The 27,865-nt window shown below is 42.8% G+C and overlaps 1 protein-coding gene across 1 annotated transcript in view; it reads right to left on the reverse strand.

The window, feature by feature from the left end:
* Window positions 1-23,524: 23,524 nt before the first annotated feature.
* LOC308241287 (nmrA-like family domain-containing protein 1) overlaps window positions 23,525-27,865 on the reverse strand; it is a gene marked incomplete at both ends in the record, with an annotated part of 28,775 nt that continues 24,434 nt past the window's right edge. Inside the window, one exon of the mRNA XM_080654698.1 lies at window positions 23,525-23,704. Coding sequence (XP_080510824.1) covers window positions 23,525-23,704 — 180 coding nt within the window. The remainder of the gene's footprint in view (window positions 23,705-27,865) is intronic.

A 27,865-nucleotide genomic window follows, 5' to 3' on the forward strand; every position in this document is an offset into this window, starting at 1 on the left:
TCAGGAAATTTAACCATGCTACTGGTGATCAAAACTGATCTGTTGGGAAATCAAGAAATGGACAGACAAGGAGCTTGCTATAGCTGAGGAGAACAATGGAAAAGAAAATGAAACTCTACTTAGAATAAGCAAAGGTTAAGGGAAAACAAAACTCATTCTGGAGGATCCAGCTGTGTTTATGAGCTGTGGTCTTGCTAGTGACAGCAGTGATTGGCTTTTTCTTGAGGAGTTACATGAACCAAAAGTGTGGAATTATAGTTTAAACTAGAGAATACAAATGTTATACAGAGTCATTTCATAAGCAAAGTGTTTCTGTTGTTCTAAATTTGGTGTGATAAAGTGAAACAAATCTCTATATATAAAAGCTTAAGCAACCAAATAACCAAACAATGGAATGACCTAATGACTGGTCGACTAGCCTCTATGACATGCACTGACCACCAGGGGGCAAATGCTCAAAGCAGGAGCTGCCCCCTGGTGGTCAGTATGCTCCCATAGCCAACCTCCTGCAGTCCCTCCCCACCGCCAGACAGCCAACCTCCTGCGCTCCCTCCCCGCTGGCCAACTTCCCACAGTCCCTCCCATTCTCCCCTGCCAGCCAGCTAACCTCCCTCGGTTCCTGGGCGAGACAGCCCAATCAGCCCCCATTGCAGGCCAGGCTGAGGAACCCCGCCTGTGCATGAATTTGTGCACCGGGCCTCTAGTAATTAATATTTATTAAAGCCACTTATTCATTTATTTATTGAATAAAGTTACAGTGTTAGAGATTTTACTAGTCACTGAGGGTGATGGTAAGAGGCAGAAGCAAGTGGAGGGAGATGAAGAGAAACTGGCATACAAAGGTCCCTGACTTTAATAGAGGAAACAAGACAGGTACTAAAATTAATATAGCACTTGTAGGAAATGATAAAAGATGCACAGATGAAAGCCAAAAGCAGCAGCCTGTGTTTTGAATCAGGGGAACCAGATCTTGTGTGAGGAAGGAGATGCCATATGATCCTGTGCCCTGGAGGATGGGTCAGACATGTGGGCTGCACCTCATAAAAACTCACAGAGGGAAGGGATTACAGATATTTCTGACCCTTATTAAGGGATTAATAATATTTGCAGTTAATGGTCTAGCTTGTATCTAAGAGCTGGACTCAGTTTTCCTGAGACAATCACTTCTATCCAGCAGAAAGCAGGAAAATGTCCAGCAAGTCACTCTCTGACCAGAAACTGCTGACACCAGGCACCAGTAGGCCCCCTGACTCAGGGCAATGGGAGTGGCTAAACCCTCATCACCGCTGGGTGCATGAGTCTTGACTACAGCTGATGGAACAGGGCCTGGCTTAAAAATTGCCTTTCATGCCACTTGCCAAGAGTGAATGTTCACTAATATTTTCCCCCCTGGGCAGAGAAATAAATGACAGTGATTTCCTTGGCTTTCTCTCATGAGGTAGTTGGTTCAAAATGTGGAGAGTCTGGTAAACTTTGTGCATTTCTGTACAGGCCCAAGGCTAAAACTTATATAAATATAATTATGTTTGTGGGTTTGCCTATTCATTATCACATCACTTAAAAACAGCTAGATGTGTGAAACATGTCAAGTTTAAAAGCAGGAAAAACAGCCCTAACCAGTTTGGCTCAGTGGATAGGGCATTGGCCTGCAGACTTAAGGGTCCCAGGTTCAGTTCCAGTCAAGGGCATGTACCTTGGTTGCAGGCACATCCCCAGTGGGGGGTGTGCAGGAGGCAGCTGATCGATGTTTCTCTCTCATTGATGTTTCTAACTCTCTATCCCTCTCCCTTCTTCTCTGTAAAAATCAATAAAGTATATATATTTTTAAAAAACAGGGAAAACAATATTAATTGAGACATAAATATAAAGTAAGATGATACATACATATGAAGTAAGATGATAAAAACAAGCATGAAGATAATAAACAGAAAATCCAAGATAGTGGTTTACTCTGCAGGGGAGGGATACATAGGGAGCTTCTGGTTGTATTTATATTGTCTTATTTTATAATGTGAGTGATAAGGGCATTTTCTATATTATTCTCTATACTTATTTGTGTGCCTGAAATACCTAATAATATTATCACCTTATTTCAAAAGTCTCAATTTTGCCTTTTTATAAGCTTTATTGAGATATAATCTATATACACTAAAATTTACCAATTTTTACTACACAGTTGTGTGCTAAGGTCTCAGTGAGTTGTGACAAGTATATAGTCATGTATCCACCACAAAAATCATAATGTAGGCTATTTCCATCATCTCCAAAAATTAAAAGTATTAAATTGCCTGAAAGGTAAGAGTTTATGTTTAGCCATGACAGAAACTGATATTCAACCAGACCTCCCACCTTGAACAATTATAAAAATGGACAAAATACATGAAATAACAGTTTTCAGATATCGCATAATAGGCATTACATATATTGTAATCACTAGAGCAACTAGTGAAAAAAGACTATATGAGATGTGGCCAAAACCCCAATGAATTTAATTAAGAAGGAATCCTAAAAAAATCAAATATATAAAAATAAAAGTTATGAAAGGGAAAACAGAACAGAAGAGAGCACAAACAGAAAATAAGTAGTAAGGTGGTAGATCTAAATCCATATATATCAATAATTATACTATACTAGAGGCCCAGTGCACAAAATTTGTGCATGGGGTGTTGGGGAGTGTCCCTCAGCCCAGCCTGTGCCTTCTCACAATCTGGGACCCCTCGGGGATGTATCAGTACGCCAAGCGGCAGGCAGCCAGGGAGGAGCCCAAACTGGGGCCGGGTGCCACAAAGCTCATACTCGTCCTGGCCCGCTGCGCCTTCTGCCACCGCTCCCCACCCAGTAATGCTGCTGCGGAGTCAGGAGAGGCTCCTGCTGCTGCAGCTGCACTCACCAGCCATGAGCCTGGCTTCTGGCTGAGCGACGCTCCCCCTGTGGGAGCGCACTGACTACCAGGGGCCAGCTCTTGTGTTGAGCATCTGCCCCCTGGTGGTCAGTACGCATCATAGTGACTGGTTGACTGATCATTCCGGTCATTCTGTCATAATGGTTGCTTAGGCTTATATACATATAGATAGAAATGGTCTGAGCACACTCATTAAAAGACAGATTGCCAGATTCAAGAAAATAACTGTTAGGTCTGATCAAATAACTGAATCAATGCCCTTCCCCTAGGAACTGGCTTTTCGGGCCATTTCACTATGGACATTCACTTTGCTGCGACCACATTCCATTATCTCCCCTCTGGGTATGCACAGAGAATTCTCTACCCAGAAAAAGCCCACCAAACATCCTTTAAAAGCCACTGACTCCCATCATCGGGTGCTGGAGCCATCCAGGCTCAGCCACCTGGTGTGAGGATGATCGAATAAATTCATAATCCCTCACTATTCTGGCCTCTTGTGTTCCTCCTTCGGCGACCTAACATTTGGTGCTGGAAACCCGGGAGGGTTCCACAGGGATGGGGAGCCATGGTGCTGGCTTCGGTCACTCTGAGTTTGCTATTCCGAGAGCAGTAGGCAGCGGCAGCTCATCCTGGGCTTACCTCCAAATCCTACTTGGGTGACTCGATTGCCAGCCTCGATCAGGCCTCTCTCCCTTACAGGTCCCCCCACCCCCGCCCACCAGCCAGCCAAGGACACCAGACAGGGCATCTCTCCTTCTCCATTGCTGACCTTCCATCCCAAGCCAGCCAATCTTCTCTAGGAGAGTGACGTTCCACAATTCCCCTCATCCCGGGTCTTCTACCCACTCTCTCTCACTGACTTCTCGGAAGTCTCTCGTCTCAGAAGTCCTAGCGCTAGGCCAGAAGACTCATCAGCCATTTGTCTTTGGGTCCTTCTGGATTGAGGACACCCAGTCCAGATGGTCACCTCTCATTTCTCATGGTGATTTGTTTAGCAGCGGGGATGCCTGCCCTAAACAGTCACCTTTGGATTTGTGTTCTGTCACTCACCGTTCCTGTCTCGTGGGCCACACCACACTCCCTCTGCACACTCGCGGGGGAGATCATGCCCAACCACCTCATTTTATTTTGTAACACTGGTTGGCCCCAATATAAACTAGATAATAAGTCTCAATGGCCTGAAAACGGTACTTTTAATTTTAACACATTGCACAATTTAGATAATTGCTGTCACTGCAATGGAAAATGGTCAGAGATTCCCTACATCCAGGCCTTTTTCACCCTTCAGTCCCAATCCTCTCTCTCAGTCCTGCTCTCCCCATCAGACCTTTCTCCTTCATACAAAACATCTTACCCCTAACACTTCTGATTTTGAATCTACTTTTGACCCAGTAGACCACCGACCTCTAATCCCTTATATTTCCCCTCCCTCACCTGCAGTAGATACCCAAAACCCAGACCCTCCTAACCAGCAAACCACCTTCTCCCCCAGTCCCTGAGAGCCCAAATACTGAGAACATGAGCTCCAAAACAGCCTTTTCCCATCTAACACTCGTTCTCAGGCCACCCAAAGACTGCCTTCCTCAACAGCCTCTTCTATTCCCATGCCCATTCTACCCCTGAGGGAGGCAGCAGGAACTGAGGTCAGTTATGACAAACTTAATGAAATCACTCAAGGCCCTGACAAAAACCCAGCTCTCCTCCTCTGCCGCCTCACGGAGGCCTTACGGAAATTGACCACCTTAGACCCCACCTCCCCAGTGGGAACCCTTCTTCTGAACACCCATTTTATATCCTAACCAGCCCCCGACATATGCTGCAAACTTCGAAAAATAGACACAGGTCCAAAACCCCTCAAAAAGACCTCGTTAACCTGGCCTTTAAGGTCTTTAATAATAGAGACGAGGAGACCCAAATCCAAAAACAAAGCAAGATCAGGCCAAGGCTAAGGCCCAGAAGGAGGCCTTCCAGCTCCTAGCCACTATTCTCATGAACCCCAAACGAAGTGCCAGTCCTCCAACCAAGGGTAAGTCAGGGGCTAAGCTTCTCTGGGCCCATGCTTCAAATGCAACAAGGAAGGACACTGAGCCTGGGCCCTGCCCAAGGTGCGGAAGGGAAGGCCACTGGAAATCAGACTGTAGTCTGGCCCCTCTGGGTCGGACCTCAGCCAGTCCAGCAAGGACTCCCTCTGGATCCAGTTTGGAGCTCCCAGACCTCTTGGGACTGGCCACCGAAGAAGCTGCCCAGGCCTGACAGGGCCCCACAGACTTACATCACCAGGACAGAGCCTTGGGTAACAACTGTGGTGGCATGCAAGCCGATCTCCTTTTTAATTGACATTGGGGCCACTTATGCTGCCCTCTCTGAATTCGCTGGGACCCTTGTCCCCTCCTCAGTCTCTATTATGGGGGTGACGGATTAGTCTCACAGCCATTAGCCACCTTACCCCTTTTCTCATTCTACCTTGGTGCCTGGCCAGGGCTACCACGCATTCCCTCATAAAACCTAGTTATCCCAAACCACAGTCACCTAACTCAGTTTCACCCTCTCATCCCACAAGGCCAAGCCATTCCTTGGATGTAAATGCCTTATCTCCTCCATGACTGTCCCCTCCTCTGAACAAGAAATGGTCTCCTTTCTTGGGCTCGCTGGACACTTTCACCTCTGGGTTCCCAACTTTAGTCTTCTCCCACTGAGCAAAGGGACCACTCACTGAGCCTTTACATCCCAAGGCCACATTCTCACCCCTTTAATGCTCTAAAAACTGCTCTGACCTCAGCGCCTTCTCACCCTCCCACTCCACCCTTCTCAAAGAACAAGTCTCTTTACTGCAAAACTGCTAATGCTTACTTAACAGAAGCTGAGCTCATTATCACCCAAACCTTAGCATGTTATCTCTAAGGGAAAATATGGCAGTTTTGAATCCAAGCAGCTAAGAGGCCTGGGAACAAGCTGCAGGGCCTGCTCCCTCCTCCCCCTGCCTTTTCTCCAGCCTCACATGCCTATACATAATTTTCCAAAGTCTTTGGTAACTTAAAGGTTTCGGAGCATTGCCGGATTAAATGATAAACATCTAAATATTTTAAAATAGCATAACATACTGAAACATTGATTGCTAGACATGTTTTTATTCGCCTGCTCTTAGTTTTTATTACAGAAGGTCTCTTGTACTTTGTTGAATGTATATTTTCTTGAAAGTAAGAGTGTGTTTAAAGTGTGTTGATAAATGTCAATCTAAGAAATGTTGGCTATTTGCTTTTTGGTTATCATTGAAAAATTAAGGTTTCTAAGAGTGAAGAATTCTAATACATTTTAAAGAAAAAAGAAAGAAGTGGTCTGTACAAGTTGCTGAAGGTATGACAGAAAGAAAGAATATGAGAGTAGAAATATTTAATGGAAGGTCTGAGGCTTGGTTATGCATTTTTGAAGGACATAGAAAGAAGGTTTGAAGGCTAATTTGAAAGTGTGAAATTTGTGAAGGTGGCGTATGTAATGAGAAGGAAAAGAGAAATGTTGAAAGAAAGAAATAAGTTCTAAAGTTAACTATTTAAAGTTTAAACAAAGGCCAGACCACTAGCTAATTTATAGCCTGCCTGTAACTAAAAAGCCCTTATCTCTCCCCTGACAAGGACAGAGAGGGAGAGGGAGAGCAGGAAAGAAAAAAAAGGGGGGGGGGGGGGCGGCCAAGGGCCATTTTACTCTGAGCAAGAAAGCCTGAGGTTTCAGCCTCTAAGCTTGGCAGGACACCAGAATATTCAGCAGCAGAACTTTAAGACAGGAGCATACATAATGCCTCAGAACCATCCCCCCACCCCCCCAGCCTGCTCTTTAGATTGGCTGGGGGTGGGGGAGGGGTGGCATCAGTACTTCATGGGTCAAAAGTATAAGTTTGCTTACTTTGCTTTTCCAATAAAGGAGTATACTTTAGTTGCTTAATAAGTTAGCTTTTCACAATATAATCAAGGTCTCTTATAAACTCATTTACTAGTATATGAAAAGCCAATATTTTATGAGCAACTGGTTCTAGTAAAGTCCAAAGTAAAATCTGCATATATATGCAAATGAGCACTATCCAAAAAGAATGCTGTTTAGAAGTAAATTTACTGGTAAGCTTAAAAAGAAGAAATTTAGAAATCTCTTCACTACTATTTACAGAATAAACTAAGAGTTATTATTCAAGTATTAAATCTCACCATTAATGAGACATCATAAGTAAAAAGAAAGTTACTTTTACTTGAGATGTATGCATCGCAGCATTGGTCATTATGTCTCTCTCCTACCTGTTTTTCTGAGAGGTAACCAAATTGGTTGTTCTGTTTGAAAGAAAGTAAAAGTTTTTATTTATTTTTTTTATGTTTTGAAATTTTACTGGCTATTTTTCTATTTTTTTAAATTTAATAAATCTTTATTGTTCAGATTATTACAATTGTTTCTCCTTTTTTCCCCCATAACTCCCCTCCACCCGGTTCCCACCCCACCCTCTGCCCTTACCTCCCTCCCACTGTCCTCATCCACAGGTGTACAATTTTTGTCCAGTCTCTTCCCATACCCCCCACACCCTTTTCCGCCTGAGAATTATCAATTCACTCCCATTCTATGCCCCTGGTTCTATTATATTCACCAGTTTATTCTGTTCCTCAGATTTTTAATTCACTTGATTTTTAGATTCACTTGTTAATAGATATGTATTTGTCCTTCATAATTTTTACCTTTACCTTTTTCTTCTTCTTCCTCTTCTTAAAGAATACCTTTCAGCATTTCATATAATACTGATTTGGTGGTGATAAACTCCTTTAGCTTTTTCTTATCTGTGAAGCTCTTTATCTGACCTTCAATTCTGAATAATAGCTTTGCTGAGTAGAGTAATCTTGGTTGTAGGTTCTTGCTATTCATCACTTTGAATATTTCTTGCCACTCGCATCTGGCCTGCATAGTTTCTGTTGAGAAATCAGCTGACAATCCTATGGGTGCTCCCTTGTAGGTAACTGTTTTTCTCTTGCTGCTTTTAATATTCTCTCTTTGTCTTTTGCTTTTGGCATTTTAATTATGATGTGTCTTGGTGTGGTCCTCTTTGGATTCCTTTTGTTTGGGGTTCTCTGCACTTCCTGGACTTGTAAGTCTATTTCTTTCACCAGGTGGGGGAAGTTTTCAGTCATTATTTCTTCAAATAGGTTTTCAGTATCTTGCTCTCTCTCTTTTTCAGGCACCCCCATAATTCTGATGTTGGTACGCTTGAAGTTGTACCAGAGGCTTCTTACACTATCTTCATATTTTTGGATTCTTTTCTCTTTTTGCTTTTCCGGTTGAATGTTTTTTGCTTCTTTGTATTTCAAATCTTTGACTTGATTCTTGCAGTCCTCTAGTCTGCTGTTGGGTCTCTGTATAATATTTTTTATTTCAGTCAGTGTATGTTTAATTTCTAGTTGGTCCTTTTTCATATCCTCGAGGGTCTCATTGAATTTATCGGCCTTTTCTAGGAAATTCTTGAAAGACCTTATAACCGTAGTTTTGAACTCTATATCCAGTCGTTTGTTTTCCTCCATTTCTTTTGTTTGTGTTCTGTTTCTTGTCTCTGCATTTTCGTTGCTTCCCTGAGTTGGTAGGGTGGCTTTGTTTGCTAGGTGTCCTATATGGGCCAGTGGGTCGGCCTCCCAGTTACCTGAGGTGGACACTCTTGGTGCACCCCTTTGTGATCTGTGTGTACAGCCTTGTTGTAGTTAAGTCTTGATTGTTGTTGGTGTCACTGGGAGGAATTGATCTCCAGGCCAACTGGCTGTGAGGACCCGCTGTGTCTATAATGGAAGAACTGCTGTGCTGGAGACACACTTAGGGGGCAGGACTTGCTTCAGTGGGGCTTTGGTGCTCACTGAGTCTGCCTCTTAAATGTGTCACTTATGGATGTGAGGAGTTGAAATCTGGTGTCATCTCACACTGACCACTAGATACACTAGCTTCTGGATCTCCAATGGGGTACTGGTCAGCTACTGCCTGAGGCCACCCAGCAGGAGGTACAGTGAGAACTACAGTTTTCTCCTCTTTGCTTGGGGTTTGGAGGTTTTGGAGCTGTCTGACCAGAGCTGCAGTTTGTTAGGTTAAGCTGCGATAGGGCAGGCCATTTATATGCAAAAGCCACTGCGAGAAGCTTGGGTGGGTTTGTAGATTTGCGGGGTGGGGTCTCAGGGAGTCACTAGGCTAGGGCATGGCAAACAGTGATGGCTGCCAGTCAGCCATCTCTGCCTTTCCGCATTTCCAAGTCCCCACACCCCACGACCCAGCGCAGTAAACAATGATTGCTGGGTGCACCTCTACAAGAAAGTCACCCTCACTTTCCAACCTGATGGCAGACAGTCCAGCTTCTCCCCATAGGAGTTTGGGTCCCCCGCGTCTCCCCTGAAACTGGAGTTCGGAGTAATTGGGAGCTTGTCTCCCTTCGTGTTGAAAAAAGCAGCGCTCCCAGTCGCCCGTTGCCAGCCCGATTCGCAAGCCTCCGTACCTCAGCTTTTCAGCACTTGTGCACGTCTCAATGCTCTTTTCTCTTTCCTTCTAGTTGTAGAACTTCCACTCAGCCAGCTTTCCCGTGGTTCTGGGTGATAGACGTTTTGTCTTTTAGTTGTAGTTTTGAAATTGTTGTGTGAGGCAGCAGTTTAGGTGTTTACCTATGCAACCATCTTGGTTTCTCCTCCAAAGTAAAAGTTTTTAATATAGTAATTTAAGGCTTAAAAGTAGAAATAGCAAGGATTAAAGTGTAGTAAAAATAAGAAGTTAAGCCAGTGAATGGGAGATTATAACCGCAGGAAATTTAAAGTACTAAGTTTGGCTGGAAATAGAGTCTACCCTTTCCCACATTGTTAAGAAGTCAGAAAAATCAGGCAGAAGAAAATCCTTTTAAAAGCAAGGGGCAAAACTAGAAAAATAAAAACCTCACCCCAGGGTAACTGATCCTCCCCTAGCAAATAACTAGTCAGGCAACCCCTAATCTTTTCCTCCCTAAAGATAACATCTAGGCCTCAGTTGTATTTCAGCTCCAGGCCCAGAAAAGCAGCAAAATCAGACAAGTGATGCTGTGGCAGCCTCAGGACCAGCTTTTACCTCCTAAGTCACTCAACAGGACCGTTTTCAAGACTTCACCAACCAGTCTCTTGTGGAAATCATGCTGCTGTGACCCCTCATCCAGCCAACTACTATGAAAGTCCACCCCCCTATGATCTTGTTTTTTATTTTTTTTTAATTTAATAAATCTTCATTGTTCAGATTATTACAACTGTTCCTCTTTTTCCCCCCATAGCTCCCCTCCACCCAGTTCCCACCCCACCCTCTGCCCTTACCTCCCACCCACTGTCCTCATCCATAGGTGTACAATTTTTGTCCAGTCTCTTCCTGCACCCCCCACACCCTTTTCCCCCTGAGAATTGTCAGTCCATTCCCTTTTTATGACCCTGATTCTATTATATTCACCAGTTTATTCTGTACCTCAGATTTTTTATTCACTTGATTTTAGATTCACTTGTTGATAGATATGTATTTGTTGTTCTTAATTTTTATCTTTACCTTTTTTTCTTCTTTCTCTTCTTAAAGAGTACCTCTCAGCATTTCATAAAAAACTGGTTTGGCGGTGATGAACTCCTTTAGCTTTTTCTTATCTGTGAAGCTCTTTATCTGACCTTCAATTCTGAATGATAGCTTTGCTGGGTAGAGTAATCCAGCTATTCATCACTTTGAATATTTCTTGCCACTCGCATCTGGCCTGCATAGTTTCTGTTGAGAAATCAGCTGACAATCCTATGGGTGCTCCCTTGTAGGTAACTAACTGTTTTTCTCTTGCTGCTTTTAATATTCTCTCTTTGTCTTTTGCTTTTGGCATTTTAATTATGATGTGTCTTGGTGTGGTCCTCTTTGGGTTCCTTTTGTTTGGGGTTCTGTGCGCTTCCTAGACTTGTAAGTCTATTTCTTTCACCAGGTGGGGGAAGTTTTCAGTCATTATTTCTTCAAATAGGTTTTCAGTATCTTGCTCTCTCTCTTTTTCAGGCACCCCCATAATTTGGATGTTGGAATGCTTGAGGTGGTCCCAGAGGCTCCTTACACTATCTTCAAATTTTGAGATTACTTTTGCTTTTTGCTTTTCTGGTTGAGTGTTTTTTGCTTCTTTGTATTTCAAATCTTTGACTTGATTCTTGCGGTCCTCTAGTCTACTGTTGGGTCTCTGTATAATATTTTTTAGTTCAGTCAGTGTATGTTTAATTTCTAGTTGGTCCTTTTTCATATCCTCGAGGGTCTCACTAAATTTATCGGCCTTTTCTAGGAAATTCTTGAAAAACCTTATAACCATGGTTTTTGAACTCTATATCCAGTCATTTGCTTTCCTCCATTTCTTTCGTTTGTGATCTGTTTCTTTGTCTCTGCATTTTCGCTGCTTCCCTGAGTTGATAGAGTGTCTTTGTGTGCTAGGTGTCCTATAGGGCCCAGTGGCTCAGCCTCCCCAGTTACCTGAGATGGACACTCTTGGTGAACCCCTTTGTGGACTGTGTGTACAGCCTTGTTGTAGTTAAGTCTTGATTGTTGTTGGTATCACTGGGAGGAATTGATCTCCAGGCCAATTGGCTGTGAGGATCAGCTCTGTCTACACCGGGAGAACTTCTGTGCTGGAGACAGCCTTATGAGACAAGACTTGCAAAATTGCAAAAGCCTCTGTGCTCAGTTTGATGGGGCAGAATCTCAGGGCTGCGCAGACAGCCTTGGCTTCCCATCAGCCCTGCCCTATGAGGCCCCTGGGTCTCAGTGTCCCTCAGTAATCGCTGCAAGCACCTTTGAGAGAAAGCCACCCTCAAGTTTCGCCCGCTGCCAGACAGTCCATTTTCTCCCCCAATGAATCTGGATTCCCAGATTCTCTCCCGGAACTGGAGTTCAGCACAGTCGGGAGCTTCTGTCTTATTCCCGCTAGAGAAAGCCAGCGGCACACTCAGCAGTCAGTCCTCTCTGCATGCACTTGTGCGCACGCCTCCAGACATCTGCCTTTCGTGGCTCCCCTGAGTTTCCATGCACTCCTCTCTTTTCCCGACAGTCCAGACTCCCCCGTATGAGTCTGGGTCCCCAGGTCTCGCCTGAAACTGGGGGTCAGTGCAGTCGGAACTAAAGTTCAGCGCAGTCGGGAGCTTCTGCCTTCCTCCCGCTAGAGAAAGCTAGCCAGGCACTCAGCCACCTGTCCTCTCCGTGCATGTGTCTCTGTACCTCAGCCTTTTGCAGCTCCTCTGAGTCTCCGTGTGCCCCTCTCTTTCCTTCTAGTTGTAGAATTTCCACTCAGCCAGCTTTCCTGTGGTTCTGGATGATGTCTGCTCTGTCTTTTAGCTGTAGTTTTGAAATTGTTGTGCGAGGCAGCAGTTTAGGTGTTCACCTATGCCTCCATCTTGGTTTCTCTACTCCCCGCTATGATCTTGACATCCCCTCTCAGCAGAAAGTAAGTACAGAAGACATGACCTTCACCCCTACCCCATAAAACAAAAAGGCTGGAATGTTAGATCTGATCAAATAACTGAACCGATACCCCTCTCCCAGGAACTGGCTTTTCAGGGCATTTCACTATAGACATTTCTTTTGCTGAGATCACGTTTCACTTGCTGTGACCACATTCTATTATCTCCCCTCCAGGTATGCACAGAGAATTATCTGCCCAGAAAAAGCCCACCAAAAGTCCTTTAAAAGCTGCTGACTTCCGTCACTGGGTGCTGGAGCCATCGAATGATCAAATAAATTCATGGGCCATTCTGGCCTCATGAGTTCCTCCTTCAGCTACCTAACAATAACAAGATCCAATTATGTGCTGTCTACAAGAAACTTACTTTAAGAAAAATTATATGGGTAGGTTAAAAGTAAAAGAATAAAAAAGGTGCACCATGCAAACACAATCAAAAGAAATCTGAAGTAGTTGTATTAATATCAGACAAAATAGACTTCAAAGCAAGGAAATTTACCAGGACTAAAAAGGGATGTTATGTAATGACTAGAGGCCTGGTGCACGAATTTGTGCATGATGGGGTCCCTCGGCCTGGCTGGTGATTGGGCTGATCGGGGCCATCTCACCCAGTGTATGGGGGGAGGAACCTCAGGAGGTTGGTCGACCATGGGAGGTTGGCTGTGGAAGTACACTGACCACCAGGGGGCAGCTCCTGAATTGATCATCTGCTCCCTGATGGTCAGTGCGCATCATAGCGACTGGTCGACCGATCATAACTATCACTTAGGCTTTTATATAGATACATAAGAGCCAATTTACCAAGAAGCTATAACAATCCTAAATGTGTATTATTTAACAACAGAGCATCAAAATAATAGAAACAAAAACTGATAGACTTAAAAAGGAGATGTGGAAAAACCCAAAACATTCCTCTCTCAGTAACCAATAGAACAAGTAGACAGAAAATCAGCAAGACATATAACTTACAAACACCATCAACTACCATAAAAGAACTAATATCATACAAAAGATGTTTTCTGACATAATGGAATTAAAATAAAAATTAACAGAATTATTGTAAAATGCAATTGAAAGAAATCAAATAAAACCTAACTAAATAGAGAAACATACTATGTTCATGGATTGGAAGGCTAGCTATACTTAGGATGTCAATTCTCCCCCAATGTCTTACTCCTTTCCTACAAATGTAAACTTACCAACATCATGCACATTGAGCATTAAGGGTCTGCTTGTACACTGTGCTATTATCACTGTTCAATAACTGCCCTAGCTGGTTTGGCTCAGTGGATAGAGGGTCGGCATGTGGACTGAAGGATCCTAGGTTCCATTGCAGTCAAGGGCACATGCCCAGGTTGTGGGGTCAGTCCCCAGTTGGGGGTGTGCAGGAGGCAGTCAATCAATGATTATTCTCTTTCATCATTGATGATTCTCTCTTTCTCTCCTTCTCCCTTCCTCTCTGAAATCAATAAAAATATATTTTAAAAAAATAATAAATTGATATTGTACAGGCAAAAAGCAAGCTGATTTGACTTTTGTTGGTCTGCCATTGTGGCCTTATTTAGGGCAAAGGTATAGTTTTTAAAATACAGAAAATACTTTTTAGTTTCCTATATGTACCTGTGCATACTTGTTATAGAAAAAAATCTAACAAAGATTACTACATCTTATTATCTCTGTTTACAGATGAGGAAACTGAGATTCAAGGACATACATTCAGGACTTGGAAAAGTAGATATTTGAATGGAGATCTACCTGATGCCATAACCTTGCGCTTAAAAATCAGCTGGAAATAAGCAGGGTTTAATAGAGAGGGCCTCACCCTGAGGAGTAGCTTTTTTGTACATGGTTTGTCATCTGCACAAATCACTAGATTCAGGAGGGTGGGCTAAATGGAATTATTGGTCCATCAAATACAAGGTGTTTGGGTGTAGAAGCAGCAGTTTTGGCAATGAGAATTGATTCTCAGAGTAGGGGCTAGAAGCATCATGGTTACAGGAGGTTAACTAGGTTGAGGAGGCTAACTAGATTGGAACCAAACTCCAGGCAGCAGGTATGCAGAAGGAGGTCAGAGCCATGGGAAGGAGCTGGTAAGAGCAATGCAGAGGTTAGTGGCCCCTCATGCCCACTAGACTCCAGTCCAACAGAAGCACACATAAGTACACCAATGCCCAGTACACAGTTTAATATTTGTTCCAGAGGGCAAGTTGGCACATCATTTTTGATAAGCAACCAGAACAAAAATATTTAAAATGCTCATACCCTTTGATGTGGTCATTTCAGTCTTAGGAATCAATGCTAAAGACAAGCAGATTGCCTTTACCAAATCACATTTTCATTACAGAATCTTAGCTAATAATAGACAAACATGTAAATTGACCGTACCTCTGCTACGCCACCAGCCAATCAGGAGTGATATGCAAATTAACCCAACAAAGATGGCGGTTAATTTGCATACACAGGCACCGAGTGACGGGGGCGGGACGCAGGCGTTCTGCCCCACTCCCGGTCTCTCAGGGCCTCTGAGCAGCATGGGAAGGCAGGGCCGGAGCGGCAAGAAGCGGCTCCCGGAGCAGAAAGAGGTGGCTCCAGGGCCTGAGCAGAAAGGGGCTGAGCCAGAGTGGAAAGGCGGTGCCGGCAGCCAGGGAAAGAAAAACCCATTCTAGCATGAATCTTCGTGCATCGGGCTTCTAGTCTATAATAATAAAAGCATAATATGCTAATTAGACTGGTTGAAGCTGGGGCTTCGAGGGAAGCTGGTGCCAGCAGCCGGGGGAAGGAAGGCCTACTCTTGCATGAATTTTGTGCAACGGGCCTCTAGTTACTTATAATAGCAAAAAAATTGAATAGTGGAAATATCCAAAAACAGAGAAATGAGTTAAATCCATGCTAGCACATTCATGATAGATGATTGTGCATCCATCCAAAAAGATTTTTTTGAAGAATGTTGGAAATGTTTACAATATAATGTTAAGAAAGACACACAGGATACAGAGCCATAAACAAAGTATGCCCAAGGTTCTTGCAACTGAGTGTGCTTTTGCCAACATTTTACTATCTTAACCACCTATATATAACCAACTTTCATAAGAGGAAAGATATCTAACATTAGTTAGTGTTTTAGGATACAAAACAAAAAAATTAATTTACTTCCACCTAGATCTTTGCCCTACCTGACCCAAAACACTTCCTTGAGGGAAACTGATACTCTCAACACTGACATTTATCCTGAATGAAAAGATATCAGCCAGACACCTCACTCATGTGCTTCTTCTCAGGTTTAGCTAAAGTCAACTTGCCCTAAGAGGGAACAGGACTTGCTGACTATCAAGGCTGCCTCACAGGTGTAGAAAGGTAATATTGGGGAGCCTAATATTGGCAGCCTAAAGGGGCCCTCTTCTTTGCTTCCACACCCTCCACATATCATCAGTACTGCCATACTCAGAGAAGACCTATCTTATGGTCAGCATAAGATACCTACCCTAAGTATCCTCCTGTTCAAGAATTTTATAGCCATCCTCCTTCAGCTGTAGCCTTCTAGGACAACCAAGAAAGTGCAACTGACAGACATCTAGATGGAAGTGTACCTGCTAAAGTCCAGAGCTGCCAGGTGCCTGCTCATAAAGGTGCCAAGAGAGGGTAGCCTGTTCCAGCAGAACACCTGGCTATGTTCTCTCCTTAATGGTGGGTTCTGCAATGGCATTACTCAAGTGGACGCTTCAGATAATCTAACCCTAATTGTAGACATGGGGACATCCACTGGACCCACATCCAACTGAGTCTAGGATGGAAGTTGCCTAGAATGTTTTACTGATAAATATTTCTTTTTTAGTGTAAAATTTTTATATTTAGAATTAGACAGCTGGACTCAGTTTAGATGATCCCAATTTTGTTGGCAACATCCAAAGCATCATAGTCAGGAGCCAGTCGGATATATACCTTCTTCTGTCCATCAGGCCTGATCAGGGTGCTGACCTTGGCCATCTCAATGTAATAGAGCTTCTTCACAGCCTGTTTGCTCTGGTGTTGGTTGGTCTTGACACCACAGTGAACACAAGTGTATTGTTGTCTTTTATCTTCTTCATGGGTGACTCGGTAGTCAGGGGAACTTGATGGCATAGTGGTCAAGCTTATTTCTCCTGGGTGCACTTTTCCAAGGATATTTAGGCTGCTTTCAGAGCCTCAGTGTCTCTGGCCATCAGAAAGTCGGTGATGTGAGGATCTTCTTCTTCTTTTTTTTTTTTTTTGTGTGTGTGTGTGTGGCTGTGGACACCTTTCAGCACTGCTTTTTTTTTTTGCCTTCAAAGCCTTTGCTTTGACTTCGGCTTTGGGAAGGGCATGGGCTTCCTTCTTCACTTTCAATGCTATCTTCATAAAAAGCTGTTTTTTATTTTTTTAATTGGGATATAAAATACACACAGTAGAGAATATAAAGTACCCTTATCTTCAGTGTGTATACTTCAATGAATTTGTGCCTATGTATACACTCATGTGATTACTACCCAGATCAGTGGTCGGCAAACCGCGGCTCGAGAGCCACATGCGGCTCTTTGGTCCCTTGAGGGTGCCTCTTCAACAAAATACCATGTGCGGGCACGCACGTACAGTGCGATTGAAACTTCATGGCCCATGCGCAGAAGTCCGTTTTCGGCCTGGGCGAGTCTATTTTGAAGAAGTGGCATTAGAAGTGGGGGTGTCAGTCGGTTGGGCGACGGGAGACGCGGCGCAGGCAGGCTGAGGGATATGCAGCGCGGGGGAGGTGCGTGCAATTCATGCACGAGTTGAGTGAGCCAGTTAGTCAGCAGTCTCATTGTGCAGTGGTTAGTGCTAGTCACGTCCACAATCGCGCGCGGGTGACAAAAGTACCTACTCAAAGCATAAAGTTACCAGTATTTTTCCAACCAGCTGCAAATCCTACAGGTATTTTTGTCATCAATTTAAGAATTGTAATTATTTTGTGTTGGTGGCTTTATTATTATAAAATGAAACTGTTTTTTAGGTGCCCTGTTTGACATGGCTACAAAGAAGAAGCAAAGAAAAATGGAAGACGAAAACCGTGAATTTAAAGTTGAATGGACCGAGACTTTCGCATTTATTCAAAACTTAAATGGCCTTCCGACCTGTCTTATTTGTCAGGAAAAATTGGAGCATAACAAGAAATCACATTTGGAGAGACACTTTACAACTAAACACGTGTCATTTAGTACTAAATATCCTGTCAGTGATGCAAGGAAGAAAGCAATTGAGGAACTTCGGAAGAGTCAAGAAAAATCAAGTTCTGTATTTAATTACTAGATGCAATCTTCCAACAATGTTAATATTGCAAGTTTTGTGGTTAGTCAAGAGATTGCTAAGAGAGGAAAACCATATACAGACGGTGAATACATAAAAAGTTGTTTTTTTTGTTTTTGTTTTTGTTTTTTAATAAATCTTTATTCAGATTATTACAATTGTTTCTCCTTTTTCACCCCATAGCTCCCCTCCACCCATTTCCCACCCCACCTTTTGCCCTTACCTCCCCGCCCACTGTCCTCATCCATAGGTGTATGATTTTTGTCCAGACTCTTCCTGAACCCCCCATACCCCTTCCCCCCTGAGAATTATCATTCCACTCCCTTTCTATGCCCCTGATTCTATTATATTCACTAGATTATTCTGTTCCTCAGGTTTTTAATTCACTTGATTTTTAGGTTCTCTTGTTGACAGATATGTATTTGTTGTTCATAATTTTTCTCATTACTTTTTTCTTCTTCCTCTTCTTTAAGAATACCTTTCAGCATTTCATATAATACTGGTTTGGTGGTGATGAACTCCTTTAGCTTTTTCTTATCTGTGAAGCTCTTTATCTGCCCTTCCATTCTGAATGATAGCTTTGCTGGGTAGAGTAATCTTGGTTGTAGGTTCTTGCTATTCATCACATTGAAAATTTCTTGCCACTCCCGTCTGGCCTGCATAGTTTCTGTTGAGAAATCAGCTGACAGTCGTATGGGTGCTCCCTTGTAGGTAATTAACTGTTTTTCTCTTGCTGCTTTTAATATTCTCTCTTTGTCTTTTGCTCTTGGCATTTTAATTATGATGTGTCTTGGTGTGGTCCTCTTTGGATTCCTTTTGTTTGGGGTTTTGTGTGCTTCCTGGACTTGTAAGTCTATTTCTTTCACCAGGTGGGGGAAGTTTTCGGTCATTATTTTTTCAAATAGGTTTTCAGTATCTTGCTCTCTCTCTTTTTCAGGCACCCCCATAATTCTGATGTTGGTACGCTTGAAGTTGTCCCAGAGGCTTTTACACTATCTTCAACTTTTTGGATTTTTTTCTTTTCTTTTTGCTTTTTCGGTTGAGTGTTTTTTGCTTCTTTGTATTTCAATTCTTTGACTTGATTCTTGTGTTCCTCTAGTCTGTTTTTGGGTCTCTGTATAATACTTTTTATTTCAGTCAGTGTATGTTTAATTTCTAGTTGGTCCTTTTTCATATCTTCGAGGGTCTCGTTGTATTTATCGGCCTTTTCTAGGATATTCTTAAAAAGCCTTATAACCGTGGTTTTGAATTCTATATCCAGTCGTTTATTTTCCTCCATTTCTTTCGTTTGTGATCTGTTTCTTTGACACCGCATTTTCACTGATTCCCTGAGTTTGTAGGGTAGATTTGTGTGCTAGGTTTCCTATATGGCCCAGTGGGTCTGCCTCCCCAGTTAACCTGAGGTGGACACTCTTGGTGCACCCCTTTGTGGACTGTGTGTACATCCTTGTTGTAATTAAGTCTTGATTGTTGTTGGTATCACTGGGAGGAATTGACCTCCAGGCCAGTTGGCTGTAAGGATCAGCTGTGTCTATGCTGGGAGAAGTTTGGTGCTGGAGATAGCCTTATAGGATTAGACTTGCCAAATTGCAATAGCCTCTGTGCTCAGCTTAGATGGGGTGGAGTCTCAGGGCGGAGCAGACAGTCTTGGCTTCCCGTCAGCCTTGCCCTTGCGCACACACGCGCACCTTCAGTCCTCTGACTTCCCCGGCTCCCGAGTCTCCGCCCGAGAGTCCAGATTCCCCCCACAAGAGCGTGGGTCCCCAGGGGCTCGCCCAGAACTGGGGTTCAGTGCAGTCAGAACTGGGATTCAGTACGGTCGGGGGCTTCCTTCCCCCTTTCGCCAGAGAAAGTCCGCCAGGCTCTCAGCCGCCCTTCCTCTCTGCGCGCACAAAGACCCTTTGCCATACCTCTAATTCTCTGTGAGCTTATCTCTTTCCTTCTAGTTGTAGAATTTTCACTCGGCCAGCTTTCCTGTGGTTCTGGATGGTGTCCGTTCTGTCTTTTAGTTGTAGTTTTGAAATTGTTGTGCGAGGCAGCAGTTTAGGTGCTTACCTATGCCGCCATCTTGGTTTCTCCTCCCATAAAAAGTTGTTTTATAAATGCATCCGAAGAGCTATTTTGGGATTTTAAGAACAAAGCAGATATTCTAAAAAAATTAAAGAGTTACCATTGTCTGCTAAAACAGTGAAAGATAGAACAGTCAAAATGTCTTCGAATATAACCGACCAGCAAGTCGAAGATCTTAAATTGGTTTCAGCTTTATCAATAGCAATTGACAAGTCTTGTGACATAAATGATAGTTTCACTTTTTGTACGATTTATTTCATCTACAGGTCCTAAAGAACTTTTAGGATTATTGCCACTCAAAGGTCAAGCACGTGGAGAGGATATAGCAAATGCTGTAATTGAGTGCATTGAAAAACATCATATTCCACTCGATAAAATTGCTTCAATTTCAACAGACGGGGCGAAAAGTATGACCGGCGTAAGAAACGGTTTTGTTGATATTTTGAAAGAAGAAAAAATTAATCATGAGATACTTACTTACCATTGCATCATTCATCAAGAAGCGCTTTGTGCGCAGACATTTCCAGAAGAAATTTGCAAAGTTATGGAATTGGTGATTAACATCATCAACTCCATTATAGCTAAAGCTCTTAATCATCGCCAATTTAAAGAATTTTTAGTTGAAATGGAGAGTGAGTACGCAGATCTTCTGCTGCATAACAAGGTACGTTGGTTATCAAGAGGAAACGTTTTGCTTCCTTATTAACAGAAATTAAAGCATTTCTCCTTGAGAACAGTGTTCACTATCCAGAACTAACGAACAATCAGTGGATCCAAAAATTTTATTTCATGGTAGACATTACATCTCATCTAAATCAGCTTAATCGTAAACTACAGGGGAAAGGAAACAATTTTTTCTAAGTTAGAAGTTATTTCATTCGAAAACAGGTTATCTCTTTTTGCTCAAGATTTTGAAAGAGAAACTTTGATTCACTTTCCAAGCCTGTTGAAACATCGCCAAGAAAATAATTCTGATATTGACATTTGCTATTTCAAAATAACACTTTTAAATATGAGGGAATCTTTTCTCAACAGGTTTCAGGAATTCAGAAACAGCAAAGCGACATTAGCCTTTGTTAAAAAACCTCTTAATGCTACTGTAACAGAATTAAATTTTTCTCCCTTTAATATTGACATTGGCAACTTTGAAATGCAATTGCTGGATTTAAAAAACAAAGAATTGTGGAGCTCGAAATTTGAACGTCTTTGTGCTAATATAGAAATATTGGAGAAAAACAAATGTGAACTTAGTTCACAACACAAGTGGTCTGCTTTGAAAGACCTGGAGAAGGAAGATATGTTGATTTTTTTTTAAAATATATTTTTATTGATTTTTTACAGAGAGGAAGGAAGAGGGATAGATAATCAGAAACATCGATGAGAGAGAAACATCGATCAGTTGCCTCTTGCACACCTCCCACTGGGGATGTGCCCGCAACCAAGTTACATGCCCTTGACCGGAATCGAACCTGGGACCTTTCAGTTCGCAGGCTGACACTCTATCCACTGAGCCAAACCGGTTTTGGTGATATGTTGATTTTTAATACCTGGAATAGTATTCCTGACTCATATAATCAACTGAAAAAACTAGCGTTTGCTGTTCTTTCCTTATTCAGGTCTACATATTTATGTGAACAATCATTTTCAAGCATGAACCTTATCAAGAGTAAATTGAGAAGTCATCTTATTGATGAGAACCTGGAATCGTGCCTAAAATTAAAAACAACAACATACAAACCTGACTTGCCCAAACTTTCCAAGGAGATGCAAGGCCATTGTTCACATTAGTGTTTGTTTGTCATTGTCATGATTTAGTTTTATGGATATTGTAAGGTAAATTGTAAGGAATTTAATTTTATCAATAAATAATATCGTTATTAAGTATGATATCAAGTTTTATTCAACATACCTATAGTTTAACTAAGACTTAAAACTTAAAGTAAAGTTTATTAAGTTAATTTTAGGGAACGTTGTGGAGTGAAAGAAGATGTAGTGTCGAGGATTGAGAAAGGTATGTTGAGATGGTTTGGACATATAGAGAGGATGAACGAAAATAGACGAAACAAGTATACAAGATGGGTGTGAATGGGAGAGTTGGAAGGGGTCGAATTGAGGACGTTTTTAGCAAAGGCCAACTTACGTACTTCCTAATTAAGTTAATAACAATGTACCTACCTATATAGTTTAAGTTTAAAAAATTTGGCTCTCAAAAGAAATTTCAATCATTGTACTGTTGATATTTGGCTCTGTTGACTAATGAGTTTGCCGACCACTGCCCCAGCATGACACAAAGCCAACCACAAACTGAAAAGGAGCCATGGTAGCCTTTGGAGTGTAGACCACTCTGATAAGAAAGCACATAGGCCGTGGCCATTTTTTCTCAGTGGTTAGAGCATCAGCCTACAGACTGAAGGGTCCTGGGTTCGATTCCCAGTCAAGGGCACCTACCTAGGTTGCAAGTTACCCAGCCCCAGTGGAGGCATGTGTGTGAGGCAGCCAATCGATGTGTCTCTCCCACATTGATGTTTCTCCTCTCTCTCCCCTATTCCTCTGACCCTTCCACTCACTCTAGAAATCCACGGAAAAAAATATCCTCAGATGAGTATTTAAAAAAAATAAGAAAAGCACACAGGAGGACAGAGAAGTTCCAAATTCACCATCAGTACTGGTGCCAAAAATAAAGTTTGTGAAATGCCTAAATCAGTGGTGGGAAACATCCAGTCCACGGGCCATATAAGGCCCACGAAGTCATTTGGTCTGGCCCTGCAAAGGCATTAGGAGCGAGTTAATTGAATGTTTGACCGAATATAGCAACTAATTTTTAAGTTGTTAATTTTGTATGGCCCACATATGATGTTCTAAATATCCAATGGTCCTTGGCAGAAAAAGGTTTCCCACCCTTGGCTTAAATGAAGGACAGAAGACTGAATACATGAATACAGTAACTGAATGATGATTCTATAGATGGTTTAATAAATGAATCAGAGAATGTTAACTTTCAACCCTGAAGCAAAACTGAATTTTAGAGTTTTTAATACTTGTGCTTGTTCATTGAATACCATGTTCCCCCAGAAAGTTATCTACAAAGGTTTGGTTTTTTTTAAGAAATTAGCCCCACAAGAGTGGCTCAGTGATTGAGCACTGACCTATGAACCAGGAGGTTACGGTTCAATTCCTGGTCAGGGCATACCCCCATGTTGCAGGCTCAGTCCCCAGTAGGGGGTATGCAGGAGGCAGCCAATAGATGATTCTCATCATTGATGTTTCTATCTCTTTCTCCCTCTCCCTTCCTCTCTGAAATCAATAAAAATATATATTTTAAAGAAATTAAAATTACTTAGTTCTCTGTGAATTGACAATGCACTTGGAAAAAAAAAACAAAAAACTGCAGCTGCCAAGGAGAGGCTCAGAGCCAGGGCTCTGGATCAGTTAAGCAGGAGAAGGCTGAGTGGCAACCCTCCATTCATGTTAGGGAAGAAGTTCCAAGTTCCTCAGGCCAGAATCTGGTGAGGTTAGTTGGCTCTTGGTAGACAGAGCTACAGAGGTGCCAGGTCTGGGGCTTCTTACTTAACCAAACAGGTATACCATCTTGATCACTAGCTGGAAAGTTATATGTGAATCAAATTACTGTGTCCATCACCATTTCCATGTTTCCTACCTAAGAGAGAATTTCAGGGACGCCTTTGGAGTTGCAAACAATTGCATTCTAACGTATTTGTTCTGTAAATGGAGATGTGCTGTACAGAGGGCCAGAATCAGGGAAAAAGAAAGTTGTCAGGGGCCTGTGTGAACAGTTAAATGCCCATCAAGGCTTCCTTGTTCTCTGAGACAAACTGGCTGAAGCTTTTGACTTCGGGGTTTAGTCGGTGGGTGAGCTTGACATCACGGAATGGCTTCATCTGATAGAAACGAAACATGTTGGCCATTTCCTCCACTTCTGGAAACCCCAGCTTCTCGTAAGCTTCCAGGGTGACCTTTTAAGAACAAATTTTAAAAAATAGTAAATTTTTAAAAAAGGAAATGTTTCAGCTCTCATTGAAAACAATCTGAGAATAAATGATTCACCCTTATGATGATATAGGCCCACCGTTCTTCAGCCTAACTCCAAAACCCAAGAAGTTCTCGAGTTTTTTAATAAGCAATTTGACAGAAAACTGATTTTCTGAACTAATTCTGATCTGAACTTCGAAGCTACGTTCAAACATCCATTATAAGTTCAAACTTGTAGAAGTATATTTACATCCAAGTAAAAAGTTCAAAGGCATTGATGTTTCTATCTCCCTCTCCCTTCCTCTCTGAAATCAATAAAAATATTTTAAAAAATGATTGTCATATCTATACATATAAAGAGGTAATATGCTAATTTGTCCGTGATGGTGTCCCCATAAAGATATTGATGCATGCACAGCAGGGGGCGGGTGGCTGGAGCCAAGTTCCCGGGGATCTGAGGAGAGCACCTGACAGGAACCCAGACTGCAAAGAAGGAAGAGGAAGCAGCCATGGGGAGCTCTTCCAATCCCCCTGCACGGACACCCTACCCCAGCCTCCGCACCCCCGGGGGGGACGGATGGACACCCTACCCCAGCCCCTGTACCCCCGGGGGACAGGGAGGCTGACCAGATGGGGAGAAGACCCAGCCTGGGGGGTAGCTGCAGCCCGCACCTCCTACTCCCGATCTCTTCCCCCCCCCCCACCCCCACCAGGGGCGCCCACAACAATAGCACGCTGGCGACCACCCATCAGCGCCCCCCGGGCCTCTCCTCCCTACAACTCCAGACCCGGGTGGAGGCAGGCCTGAGCAGCCCCCCAGGGTCAAACCCTTCCCCTCACCACCCCCGCTCCCACAGCAGCAGCGCTGTCTTTGCAGCTGAAGGGCGCTGAACCTCTCTGGGGGTGTGGCTAAACCGCCCTCCTAGCCCGCCTGGCTCTGCCCTGGCCCGGCCCCCACCCCGCTCCAGGAGATTGGAGCCCCGCCCTGAGCAGGTACAACTTAAAGAATGGCGCCAAGCAGGAAGGTTTGACAGTTACTTCCCCTTCTGCCTCTCCGCCTCCCCCCCCCCCAACCCAAAGCACCCTCCTAATGCCCCCGCCCAGGCCAGCGCCTCCATTGACACCACCACTACAGGGCTGCTGGCCAGAGCCTGCCCCTCCAAGGCCTGTGGAACCCTATGCAAGGCTTCCATAGCTACAGTCCCAGGAAACAATCATGCCTTCCTCCCCTAATCAGTACCTGCTACCTGGGAGGGTACCCGTGGGCTTAAAAATAACAATCCCTTCCCATTTAGACATCACTTACTTGATGAAACATTTCTAGGTTTATTAGCTCAGAACTTCTTCATGACAACACAGTGAGGTAGGCAGAGAAGAGATTACAATTCCCATGGTATATGCGTATGTATTCAGAAATGAAGAAAGGAAAAGTGTCAAGCCCAGTGGTTCCCAAGGTGCAGCCCACGCCCCACAGGGGGGGCAATTTGATATTAAGTGGGGGCAATTCGAGAATGAGTTAACTGAATTTTTTGCATTTCTTATAGTTCTAGGGGGCCTCAGCTACAGCGTATCCTACATAATAAAAGGCTAATATGCAAATGACTGAATTGTGGAATGACGGGTCACTATGATGCACACTGACCACTAGGGGGCAGACACTCAACGCAGGAGCTGCCCCCTTGTGGTAAGTGCACTCCCACAGGGGGAGCGCTGCTCAGCCAGAAGTCGGGCTCACAGCTGGCGAATATACAGCAGAGGTGGGAGCCTCTCCTGCCTCCGTGGCCATGCTAAGGATGTCTGACTGATGGGTTAGGCCCAGTAAGCCTTCAGTCAGACATCACTCCAGGGCTCCCAGACTGCGAGGGCACAGGCCAGGCTGAGGGACCCCCACCCCCCCGCAAGTGCACGAATTTCGTGTACCGGGCCTCTAGTGCCATTTATAATATGGAAAATTAAGAATAACTTGCCTATGCAAAAACAAGAAATGACAGAATAAATTTTAGTATATATACTTTAAGAATATTATGTAGTTCTTAAAATTAATGTTTTTAAGAACTTCAACAAAATAAAAATGCTCATAATATAACATTAAATGAAAAACCTAGACACAAACATATATATACTGGAAAAAGACTAGAATATAATGTGTCAGATCTTTTTTTTAAATTTTATTTTATTGTTTAAAGTATTGCAAAGAGTAGTACGTATTTCTCCTTTTTTTCCCCATTAACCTTCCCACAGCCTCCCCTACCCCCCGGCACATGCCCTCACCCCTGTCCCCCCCCCCCCCAGTGTCTTGTGTCCATTGGTTATGCTTATATGCATGCATACAAGTCCTTCGGTTGATCTCTTATCCCCACCAGACACACACGCCCCAGCCTTCCCGCTGTAATTTGACAGTCTGTTTGATGCTTCTCTTCTTCTCTATCCTTTTGTTCATCAGGTTATAATGTTCTTTATTATCCATAAATGAGTGAGATCATGTGGTATTTTTCTCTCACTGCCTGGTTTATTTCACTTAGCATAATGCTCTCCATGTCCATCCATGCTGCTGCAAATGGTAAGAATTCCTTCTTTTTTATAGAAGCATAATATTCCATTGTGTAGATGTACCATAGTTTTCTAATCCACTCATCTGCTGATGGGCATTTAGGCTGTTTCCAAACCTTAGCTATTGTAAATTGTGCTGCTATGAACATAGGGGTGCATATATCCTTTCTGATTGGTGTTTCTGTTTTCTTGGGATATATTCCTAAAAGTGGTATTACTGGGTCATATGGCAGTTCCATTTTTAAATTTTTGAGGAAATGCCATACTGTTTTCCGCAATGGCTGCACCAGTCTGCATTTCCTCCAGCAGTGAAGGAGGGTTCCTTTTTCTCCGCATCCTCTCCAGCACTTGTCATTTGTTGATTTGTTGATGATAGTCATTCTGACAGGTATGAGGTGGTACCTCATTGTTGTTTTGATTTGCATCTCTCAGATGATTAGTGACTTTGAGCATGTTTTCATGTGTCTCTTGGCCTTCTAAATGTACTCTTTTGAAAAGTGTCTACTTAGGTCCTTTGCCCATTTTTTGATTGGGTTGTTTATCTTCTTTTTGTTAAGTTGTATGAGTTCCCTGTAAATGTTGGAGATTAAACCCTTATTGGAGATAACATTGGCAAATATGTTCTCCCATGCAGTGGGCTTTCTTGTTGTTTTGTTGATTGTTTCTTTTGCTGTGCAGAAGCTTTTTATTTTGATGTAGTCCCATTTGTTTATTTTCTCCTTAGTCTCTCTTGCCCTAGCATCTGTGTCTGTAAAGATATTGCTATGACATATGTCTGCAATTTTGCTGCCTATGGAGTCATAGGATTTTTATGGTTTACCATCTTACATTCAAGTCCTTTAGCCATTTTGAGTTTGTTTTTATGTATGGTGTAAGTTGATGGTCTAGTTTCATTTTTTTTGCATGTATCTGATGAAATTTCCTAGCACTATTTATTGAAGAGGCTGTTTTGACTCCATTGTATGCTCTTGCCTCCTTTGTCAAATATTAATTGAGCATAATGGCTTGGGCCAATTTCTGGGTCCTCTATTCTGTTCCATTGGTCTATATGTCTGTTCTTGTGCCAGTACCAGGCAGTTTTGAGAACCATGGCTTGGTAATATAGTTTGATGTCTGGTATTGTGATCCCTCCAATTTTGTTCTTCTTTCTCAGGACAGTTGTGGCTATTTGGGGTCTTTTTTTTATTCCAGATGAATTTTTGGAGTATTTGTTCTAGATCTTTGAAATATGCCATTTTAATAGATATTGCATTGAATCTATAGATTGCTTTAGGTAGTATGGACATTTTAATGATGTTGATTCTACCAATCCATGAACATGGTATGTTCTTCCATTTGTTTGTCTTCCTCTATCTCTTTTTTCAATGTCCTTTAGTTTTTCGAGTACAGGTCTTTTATGTCCTTGGTTAAGTTTATTCCCAGGTATCTTAATTTTTTTGGTGCAATGGTAAATGGGATTGTTTTTATCATTTCTCTTTCTGTGAGTTCATTATTGGCCATAGATTTCTGGGTGTTAATTTTATATCCTGCTACATTGCCAAATTCATTTATTAGGTCTAGTAGTTTTTATATGGAGTCTTTGGGGTTTTCTATGT

This window comes from Plecotus auritus (assembly GCF_963455305.1).
Source record: "Plecotus auritus genome assembly, chromosome: 2".
Taxonomy (NCBI): Eukaryota; Metazoa; Chordata; class Mammalia; order Chiroptera; family Vespertilionidae; genus Plecotus; species Plecotus auritus.